The 10,246-nt window shown below is 38.9% G+C and overlaps 2 protein-coding genes across 2 annotated transcripts; both read right to left on the bottom strand.

The window, feature by feature from the left end:
• Window positions 1-220: 220 nt before the first annotated feature.
• Window positions 221-2,908, bottom strand: LOC126607429 (calnexin homolog). Its single transcript, XM_050275010.1, has 6 exons — window positions 2,607-2,908; window positions 2,451-2,520; window positions 1,110-2,239; window positions 941-1,012; window positions 717-833; window positions 221-606 (listed from the first exon to the last, which is right to left on the bottom strand). Exons 1-6 carry the CDS (start codon window positions 2,718-2,720, stop codon window positions 457-459), a joined length of 1,653 nt encoding a protein of 550 aa, XP_050130967.1. The 5' UTR covers window positions 2,721-2,908; the 3' UTR covers window positions 221-456.
• A 697-nt stretch (window positions 2,909-3,605) lies between these two features.
• Window positions 3,606-8,953, bottom strand: LOC126607428 (DNA replication licensing factor MCM2-like). The gene is made up of 17 exons (XM_050275009.1): window positions 8,650-8,953; window positions 8,340-8,518; window positions 8,058-8,212; window positions 7,759-7,936; window positions 7,403-7,622; window positions 7,106-7,313; window positions 6,869-7,003; window positions 6,575-6,766; window positions 6,325-6,497; window positions 6,048-6,236; window positions 5,823-5,939; window positions 5,594-5,678; window positions 5,353-5,505; window positions 5,119-5,244; window positions 4,846-5,028; window positions 4,137-4,298; window positions 3,606-4,029 (listed from the first exon to the last, which is right to left on the bottom strand). Exons 1-17 carry the CDS (start codon window positions 8,865-8,867, stop codon window positions 3,913-3,915), a joined length of 2,790 nt encoding a protein of 929 aa, XP_050130966.1. The 5' UTR covers window positions 8,868-8,953; the 3' UTR covers window positions 3,606-3,912.
• Between the last annotated feature and the right edge of the window lie 1,293 nt (window positions 8,954-10,246).

Here is a 10,246-nt window from a genome sequence, read left to right as displayed (position 1 = left end):
AATCGTACTCAAGGACCCAAATTGTTTCCCTCGTTTTAAGAAAGGTTATTGTAATGCGATGATTTTTGGTGAAAAAATTATGTATATGTTGCTGTTATATCATCTGGGTTCTTGATCTACGAAGGCTAAATGGTCGCAAATAACGCATTTATAGTGACAATCTACAGCAGAAATGAGACATTAAACACAACGCAATTCATAACTCAAGATGAAGAGCAGGTGGCTAAATGGGAGAACATTCTTAATTTAGAGTGAACAACATCCATCTCCAACAGAAAACGTTAGGCAAACAAATATAACGATCAATACAAGAGCAGCGCTAATTCATACTTAAAGAAGTGTTCTGATAAGAAGTATAAAAGGAAGTTTCGGAAACATGCTAGCAAGAAATCTAGCCATATAGGTTCTATCTCAAAATTTTGCTAATATAACCACATACTGATATCACATATATGCTCATGTTTCCCTTCTGGTGGTAGGCCGCCTGCGGGGAGGAGGAGCAGCTTCTTCTTCTTCTTTCTCATTCTCATCTTCCTTCTCGCCACTGCTTCCTTCATCGCGCGGAGTCTCTGCAGCCGTAGCCCTGTTTGGCTCAGGAACAGTTACCTGGAAAGTGTGGGACAAAAGAGTTTACAAGTGCCCTAGTGTAATTAAGAAGATATCAAAAGTCGTAACCACTACAGAAAAGTGAATATATGCAAGAAGTAATAGCATACCACTGGTTTCTTGCCACCAAAGAAGAGTTTAAAGAACATTGACAAGAGAACAACCACAACGGAAACAATAACACCAATTGTAATATTGGGCTGTTTTTCTCCCTTCTCAATCAGATCCTGCATGAGTATCACAAAAACCAATAATTATCGCCTTCTACAAGTTCAATTAAGCAGAGTTTTGAGAAAGTTTGTTAAGATGCTGCAATGGCAGGCCAAGGACTTACAATGATCTTGGGTTTGTATGCATCCAAAAAAGAAACATCTGCTATTTTGTAGAGAAGGTCGAATACTTTCTTCTACACGTATTAGTACTTAAAACTGATTAGCTTATGAAGTACCAAAATCATTAGCAATGAAGGAAACTCAAATATAAAAGGAAAAAAAAAAGATTACCTGGTAGCTTGAGAGTCCATCCGAAAGACCTGCAGCTTCTTCCTCAGCCTTCTGTTTCTCTTTTTCAGTCTCAAACTTCGGCTTCCATGTTATTAGCCTAACAGATTCAGCAACCTTCTCATCATCAGCTATGAGAATATTGTCAAACAATATTCCATCCTCCATTGTCCAGATCTCAATGCCAATAGCAGCAATGGGCTCAAAGTCGGGTTTCTCGGTCTCAAAGTAATCAGGATTTGGAATTTCTCGAGGCTTCCATATGCCCTTGTAACTGGGGTTGTCAATCATAGGAGGGCTCCATTTTCCTTTATAAGCAGGATTATGTTTCATTGGCTTCTTCCATTCTCCACAACCTGGTGCCAATGAACACTTGGGGTTATCAGCCTTCGGCGGTTCCCATACACCATCCTCTTCGTCGTCCCAATCTTCTGGTCTTGTCGCCTCAGGGTCATCAATCTCATCAGGTTCATCATCCAACCACCCTTCAGGTTTCACAGCATCCTCGTCTTCAATTTCCATTGGTGCATCCTCATCCCAATCATCAGGCTTAATGGCATTGGGGTCTGGAATCTTCGCCCGCTCATCCCAATCCTCTGGCTTCTTATCCTCAGGGTCAGGAATTGTCTTGGCTGGAATCAACGCAGGCTCAAAATCTTTAGCCGAAAGAAGATTCGCATTCTTCTTCTCCTCCCCATCAATTAAAATCCTCACTTGGTTATCAGGTTTCAGTATCGCAGTATAAACATGAGACAGCTTGTCGGAGGGCACGGATGGAGGGTCCTTGAGATGGTGCTCAACAAACTCTCCACTCCTGGGGTTCTTGTGCTTGAAGATGAAATGAACCTTGTTTGTGGAACCACATTTGTCCGGTCCAAACATAATGGAATAAGGCGACTCATTGTCAAATTCCTCTGCTTTCCAACCCGCATCCTGGGGGCGGAGGTATTTCAAGTAAGCACCGCCACATTCGAGCCCATTCTGGAGCCGGACCTCAAACTGCAGGACAACGGTTCCATCCTTGAGGCTCACAGCCTTGTCGAGCTCTTTCACCACTGCATACTTCCTTGCCTTCTCACTTACCAACAGCCCGTAATCATCATGTCCCTCACTTTTGGACAGTTTCCATACCCCTAAATTTGAAAAATACAAAAATTAGCATTCAAAATCCACTGCAAAAATAAATTCACTACACTTGGAGAGTAATAAATGACTAGAGTTACGGTATGAACAAGAACAAATCTGGAAAAATTAGATTACAGAAAAACAATGATTTATTTCCAATTGCTGTAATTATGTAAGATATTACAAATTGAACAAAAATTGAAGGGAGAAAGTGAGGACCTTGGTACTCGTCCTTGGAAGAAACAATCCATCGGCCTTCAAACGACTCAGAAAACGGCTCGTAAAAGATCTGTAAATCATAAATTCTTTGTAAAAATTCATGAAAAATAGACTAATAAAGAATAGAACAGTTTTCGGAAGAAGCGAATGGTTTACCGAATCGACTTCATGTTCGGAAGAAGCGCGGATCTGAGAAGCGGAGCAGCCAATCAGCAGTACCAGCAGAAGAAGAAGGAGGCCAGTGAAATTACGCCACCGTGTTCCTGCCATGAGGACCGTCGCGCCTTAACCCTAAGCGCGCCTTGGATTTTGGCTACACACTGGAACAGTTGATTTGAATGCTTTCCTTTGCTGAGTAGAATTTTTTTGTTTGTTGATTCTTTAGCCAGTTGAAGCGAAGTATCAAGTAGAAGATACTAGATGGGTGCAATATGAGACCTAAAGATTCTATTGGACAATACTTGAGTTGTGAAATACAAATGATTACCATTATAATATTTGTACGGTTCAATCACTTTGATAAGTGACGGTGATGTTATTCACACGTTTATTTTTATTTTTTGCATATTTTTCTTAAATTATGACTGTTAAATCGAATGAATTGAAAATGATTAATAAACAACAAATATGAAAAGTAAAGAAGTCTGAATAGCATTACCCATAAATGATTGATATATTTTAACCGGACACATGTTAATTTCCGACTATATTACTCATCATACTCATTCACTTATTATTCTCTCATATGTACGCTATAACTAATGATGAGGTTACGAGAGAATAATAAAATGAAAACTTGACTGTATATATGTTTTAGTTTTCAATTTTTGATATAATATAAGAAAGCTAATGAAAATAATTGAAAACTTTGAATTTTAACGATAAAAACAAAATAAAAGATAAAATAAATAGTATCAGGATTGATTTTATTTAGTGTAAAAATATAACATTTCGTTAAAATGAATAGTATCGGAAGCTTTTCGTTAAACTTCCTTGTAACATATTTACCAACAGTCAATTTCCGATCCTATTGTTCTCTCCCCATCCTCACCATTAATAATAGCGTCTGCACGAAGAAGAAAAGCAATTGAATTGTATTTTGGGACAATTTTGGGCATTGGATCCTAATGTTCACTAAAAGAAAGCTCAACAGCCTAAAAAATCATCATGCACTTTTTTATTTTCGACGAATAAGAAAAATTAAAAGACTAAACACCAAAAACAAGAAAATCTGAGAGGCAAATTCTTTGGAGCGAGCAGCTAGAGAAACCAGTAAATGTTATCTTAGCATCGAAACCAAATGCAAATCGTAAGATTTTGTTCAAAATCTATCTAATTTCTAACTACGCAGTTCATAATCCTGCAGTCCAAACTACCGCGACATTTTTGCTCGTGCTACTTATGCAAGACCACTGATTGATGTGCTTCAAGCAAATTTTGAAACCGATACTTCTTCCAATCATCATCTTGCAAGGTGATGCCGTATCAATCCACGCTCTTCATCCAACTCAAAGTTGGCTCCTGAGAAACTAGCGCTTGTGAAGAAGGGTTGCAGATCAAGGATCTCATACTCCTGCGCCTGCACAGAACAAATCAAATCCGAAAAGCTCGATTGTCAAGTGCCTATTTCGGTTAGGAGAGTAAAAAAATTAAATTTCCAATAGCAGGATTTCATGTCTGCATTACCATCCTCTGCAAATCTGCCACTTTTACATCAATGTGGGTGAGCCCTGAGGCAGAGCCAGAAACAATTTCTTCAAAGCGGATTGCATCCCTCACGAGCTGACGGAGTAAATGAAGGACCGCACTATTGTAATCCTTCTTATAAGTCATGTATTCTCTGAATTTCTGCAAAATACAAAACAAATCCTTCAGTAATCAACTACACTGAAAACTTTAAAAATTTTGCCAAGTGATATACAAATTCTTCAGGTAGGCACAAGAAAGTTATTAGATTATAATATTAAAACTACAAACAAGATCAAATTGTGATTGGCAATGATTGACTATGAAAGTGCTTATAAAATGTTATGGTATTTAAAAATTAAGGGCATAAACATTCAGCAAAGACCTAGAGATGATTATCATGCTGAAACTTGAGTTTTGGCCGGGGAATAATTTGAAAACTTATGTGAGCATTAACACCTAAGAAATACAAGACAATAGGGAGAGTAAGTTGGCCGTGGTGGATACTTAAGAATCCTCATATATAAGATTGACCGTACTCACTATAACGTAAATTTCCATTGCCGAGCAGAACAATAGCTAAAACCTTAACAATTCAATGTGGCAACTAGACTTGCCACTGTGTCATAAAATTAGAAGCTTTAGAAGACTATAAAAACACCAGAATAAAAATGGGAAAGGGAAAGGGAAGATGTGCAGCTTTTTATACCTTTTGCAGAGCTTTCTGCACCCCAAATTTTTGGGTTGAGATGAATGAATCGAGTAATACACGAATTGCCATGTCCACGTCTTCTTGTATAACATGCTGTCTAAGGTGCATTCTTGCATGTGCTTCAGACATTCGTATCATCGATTCAATGTGCCTTACAGCTATGGGTACGCCTTGTCCATGCTAAACAAAACAGTGAAAGAGTAAGTCTCCTACAAGGTAAACCCCAAAACACAAACTCTCAAGATAAAACATGTACGAAAAGAAACTAACTGAAGATTCTCTCCGCATATCAGCATAAACACGTGTGATCTTTTCCAAATCAGCATCGTGCAACCTTGGGAATACATTTAACTTGGCATATGTTACGTATTTCTTCAGCATATCTTGAGGAATTATCTGAAAATGAAGGCCAAAAACTCAATGAGATTAAAAAGAAAGAAACTCAAGTCCATACAAACCAAGAAAGTACAAGTTGATAGACTGGGTAGGGTATGAAGTATAAACCTCTGGATCTACTGGGTTGGCAGAGGCTTCACTGTCTTCGTGGGATTCGCTTATAGGCATATCATCCATGTTAGCTCCCTTGGCTTGTGACTTGAAGTGACTATCAACGACAAACTTTGCAAGCATTTCATCAGTGACTGGGTCAACCACATCCTGCATATTATCATTTTTTTTTCCAACCCTATGAAAATGTACTGACATAAAATGTAGAAAAGAAGACTAGAGTTTGTAGAATCGTGACCTTAACAACACAGAGTATGTCAAAACGAGAGATGATTGGATCTGTTAACTCAACATTTTGTGCAAATGTTTTAGAGGAATCATATCTGGAATGCAGACATAGGGTCAGATTGTTCTCAGACATGCAAGTAATGGTTACAATAGGAAAAAGAAAACTGTGTCTAGTTTAAAAATGCAAGAGAGTTTGTATGTCCCGATGGCTAGTTTTAATAGATTTTGCACTAACATACCTTCCTCCAACAGGGTTTGCAGCTGCAATGACAGAGCAGCGTGCTTGTAGAGAAGTGACAATCCCAGCTTTTGATATGCTAATACTTTGCTGCTCCATTGCTTCATGAATACTCACCCTAATTGCAGATGAAAATGTTAGTGCTCAAATCCTCAACAAAAATGGGGAAGGCGGTGAGTCAGCTTTCATAATTGAAAGATGGACATATACAGTACTGTTTCCGTACCTATCCTGATCGTTCATTTTGTCAAATTCATCAATAAGACATATTCCTTTGTCAGCTAGAACAAGCGCTCCTCCTTCAAGAGTCCACTCCCTTGTAACAGGATCCTTGTGGACAGCTGCTGTGAGCCCCACAGCAGATGCTCCTTTTCCAGTAGTATACACCGCCCTCTGCCCAGTCTTTTCAACATACCTTTTGAGAAGGAAAAATTGAATAATTAAATAGATCTTCACTGCCAAAAAACTGGATTCAATTTTAAATGAATGATAGTAGCTCTTACTTAAGAAACTGTGATTTTGCCGTGCCAGGATCACCTAAGAGAAGAACATTTATATCCCCTCTTAGTCTGTGCTTTCCCTCAACATTTTTCTCTTGGCCTCCAAACATGGCAAGAGCTATTGCAGTCTTTATGTCCTCATGGCCATAGATTGATGGCGCAATAGACTTGATAAGCTGCATCCATCAAACTTATAGTTATTTCATGGTAATACAAAGATAGAAACTTTAGAATGAGGGTTTTGGTAACATACCCTTTCTCCTATTCTTGGGTCCTTAGACAACTTTTCTATCTCTTCTTTGTCTTCCTGAGTAAGCTTGTAAGCAGAAAAGAGGTCTTGCTTCTTAGTGATATAATTTGCTTCAACCACAGTGGCAAATACAGGAAACCCGTTCTTTGTATTCAAAGACAAGTCAAAATTATTTGAATAAATGCCAGTGACCTCCTGGAATAAATCAAATAGAAAAGAAAACAGAATATGGCTGAGTGATTATTCACTAAAACAGGTATCAAGTAAAAATGAGCAAGATAAAGATGAGGATCCTACAATCTCTTCCCCTGGACGAGCACAATCAATTAGATCATTCAATAGTATCACTTCCTTGTATCTTGGAAGCCGACCTGCGGGGACAATTCCAGGGCTCTCTTGGAGTGTAAGCTTTTGATAATTCCTGTATATTGTCTGAGGAAAGAATTGAAGTGTAATACTAATTAAAATCCCATAACCGCCTCCACAACATTAAAAAAGAAAACTGAAGGCAGATGTGAAAATATGAAACTTCACCTGCTCAATATTGACACTGAATGGTCCTTTTGATTGGCATTCAGGGCAAGAACCAACTTTCACTTCTGAATAAGAATTCTGAAAGAATGGCCCCAAGATTGCCCCACATTTATTGCAATCATACTTTACTTGCTGCAATTGGGGAAAGACCCCAGAGCGTCGGGTCACAACCCCTCCAATACGAATCATGGTATTCAAATGGACCTGCCTGCACATCATTCAGAGCAGAATGAAAGTGTCACCACAAAGGAAAAGGCAAGGAAAAATGTAACCACAACAATGAAATCTCCTTTATACCTAATGTTGCGAATCTGATCATAAACAGGTAAGTTAGTTATCCGAACATAGATTTTTTGATGGATACGTTTGTAATTGGGGTGCAAAGTAAACACAACATTCTTGGCAACATCTTCCATAACTTCCAGGACAGACTGGGGAGCATCAGCCAACCAAATGGCAATATTGGGATGAACATGGATGAATTGCTTGTAATCAATCTCCAGACTACACTTATTGGCTGCACAATGCAACAGTAAAATTGATTCAAATTCAAAATCCGAGGCATCATTAGCTTCCTGCTTGCACAAAGAATGGGATAAAAAGTAGAATATTAAAAAGACAACAACAGTTATAAAAGAAAGCTACGCCTTTACCTAACACCATCTCATTAATGAGGCGCACACATTCGATATCATTGTGATCCTTTTTCACATAGGTGAGTAAAAACTCTTTGAATTTCTTGCCTATAAATCTTCGCACTTCGTCTCTAGTAACCCACTCTCTGAGTGTTCCTTGAACACGATACATTTCAAATTCTTCTTCTTCATCATTCTACACATGAAACCCACAACCAGTGATAAGAATTTGACATATAAGAAAGGGTTCACAACGCAAGTTAAGAAATTCATGTAAAATCTCATCAAAGTCAAAAGCATGCTTTGAATAACTAAACCTCATCGCCGTCATCATCAGTCTCTCTGGAGTGTTCGGGCTGTGACTGTGATCTTCCGGGTGAACTCTGCATTCCATCTGTATCATCGTAGCTTCTCGGAGGCCTGAAATCCGCCCTTGCCCTCTTCGAAGGCCGGTAGCTGTCATCGTCAGTATCTGCAACCAAAATGCCAACACACACTCAACATTTCACCAAAACCAACACCAAAAACACATAATTCTGAAATTGTTCCATTCTCAATTGCAAGGATACATTACATTCACAGAAACAAAGTTTACTTACCTTGGTCATGGAGAAGATGGGGGAGCTTGCGTGAGGTGTGGACGCCGTCACGGGTATCGAGCTCGACTTCCGCGGCACGGCGGTCAGCCATGATCTGATCCAAATCCCTTTCGTCCTCAACGGAGTCATCCAGCCCCACCGACTCGTACTGGTCGTGCCCATCCATTCTCCGATAATCACTATATTTTCATCCAAACAAATCATTTCTTGAGAACCCAAATTTCGAAATTTTATTTGAAAAATTAAATCAAATGAAATCAATTCAAAAAACATCATGCATTTCAGAGAGAGAAGAAATTGAAGTACTGACTCCAAGAAATTGTCGTGGAAGAGATCCTCTCCCTCCTCCTCTTCAAGGAGGGGATCGTCGTCGGGTTCATCTCGGACGATTTCGGGGTCGACGGCGGCCTCGTCGTCGGAAGAGGACGACGAGAAGTTCTCGGAGGTGCGGCTCGTGTGAGGCAGCTGATCCGTGTTGAACCCGACTGACGTCGGCGAATCCGGCGTCGACGGATGATTCTCTGCCATTTCCTTAAATTAAACTTCTTTTCGTCGTCTCTCTCTCTCTCTCTCTCTATGCGGCTGAAATTGCAATTCGGAATATGGAACTGCGCTGCCTCAAGGGCTCACAAGGGAGGAGGCTTCTGCTTTTTGGCGGGAACCTTTCCCGCCATTTTGGCTCACGTGGGCTGCCACGTCGCATGATGAATTTTGGGCTTTCAAAAGTTTGGGCTTTGGATTCGCAAACGCAAACTCTAGGCGGGCCTAGTTCTCTGATGATTCAGTGGGATCCACCCAAATTATAAACCTACTGAAAACTCGTCAAGACTCGAGATACAAGTTGTTGTTATCGGATCAGGATCCTCTCCTGAGCAGATGGAGAGGATCCTCCTGACCAAGGCTATCGGGCCGTTCATTTTTTATCCAACGGTTATAATTATTATAACTTTTAGAGGGCCTCCTGTTTGTAGCCATTGGATAAAAAATGAACGGCCCGATGGGCCTAGTCAGGAGGATCCTCGCCATCTGCTCAGGAGAGGATCCTGATCCGTTGTTATCGTAGCACCGTGTCTATGGGCTCTATACTCTGAACAAAGGGAACTTATATATATATATATATATCTCAATTGTATCGTTAATCCAAGACACTCGTAGCATGAAAATAGTATGAAGATAAAAGAGAGATAAAATATAAACTCGTCGTCGGCTTTATATTACAATGCACATGGGGACTAAATATAGGAATTTTATTGGAGATGGCCTTATGCATAACAATATTCATATTCTGAGTTGTTAAGGTAAGGATAGAGGGATTAATCTGGATGTGTAGCGGTTTGAAAAGAAAGGCATATCTATTAGGATCATTCATCACTTGCGACTAATGCTTATTTTTAAATATTAGTATTTTTACTAAACCATTAAATAAATATTATGATGGGAAAGCATGTGAGGGCCTCTTTCTAATTGTTGTTTAAGGCCTCACTTTAGATTCGGCATTCTCAAATAGCATGCAGATTAGTAACGGTGTGACAATCTCATTCAAACTCTTTTCTTCTCATTTTTTTTTTTTTCTGTAGATCAACTTTATCAAAAGAAAATTCGTCAACTAATTTGTTTTGTATAGTTTTTACAAACACAATCCATTTTTTTACTACCTTCTTTCATATTTGTGGATCTGACTCTTGCAAAAAATTTTCGCACGCGGATAATAATGTAATTAAACTAGTTATAAAATGGTTTTTTTTTAACAAACTATATTATCTACACTAAGGAAGATGGGGTAGACTTAGCCTCACAATAGACTAGCAATAATATGATTCAATCAGTTGTACATTAAATATTATTTTCTCTATTTTTAAACATTTTCAAAACATCTTAAGAGGCATGTAATGCTAGTTATAAAAAAA

This window comes from Malus sylvestris, chromosome 16 (genome assembly GCF_916048215.2).
Source record: "Malus sylvestris chromosome 16, drMalSylv7.2, whole genome shotgun sequence".
In the NCBI taxonomy this organism is placed as follows: Eukaryota; Viridiplantae; Streptophyta; class Magnoliopsida; order Rosales; family Rosaceae; genus Malus; species Malus sylvestris.
The sequence above is the reverse complement of the archived record's forward strand: the minus strand, read 5'-3'. Positions and strand labels throughout refer to the sequence as shown.

What these genes read in the sequence shown, in the direction of transcription:
- LOC126607429 (XM_050275010.1), bottom strand. Translation starts at nt 2,720, where the DNA reads ATGGCAGGAACACGGTGGCGTAATTTCACTGGCCTCCTTCTTCTTCTG. An exon ending in ATGGACTCTCAAGCTACCAG is followed by an intron (nt 1,013 to 1,109) that starts GTAATCTTTTTT and finishes TAATACGTGTAG; the next exon opens with AAGAAAGTATTCGACCTTCT. An exon ending in CATACAAACCCAAGATCATT is followed by an intron (nt 834 to 940) that starts GTAAGTCCTTGG and finishes ATACTCATGCAG; the next exon opens with GATCTGATTGAGAAGGGAGA.
- LOC126607428 (XM_050275009.1), bottom strand. Translation starts at nt 8,867, where the DNA reads ATGGCAGAGAATCATCCGTCGACGCCGGATTCGCCGACGTCAGTCGGG. An exon ending in CATTAATGAGATGGTGTTAG is followed by an intron (nt 7,623 to 7,758) that starts GTAAAGGCGTAG and finishes TGCATTGTGCAG; the next exon opens with CCAATAAGTGTAGTCTGGAG. An exon ending in ATATGCGGAGAGAATCTTCA is followed by an intron (nt 5,029 to 5,118) that starts GTTAGTTTCTTT and finishes TGTTTTGTTTAG; the next exon opens with CATGGACAAGGCGTACCCAT.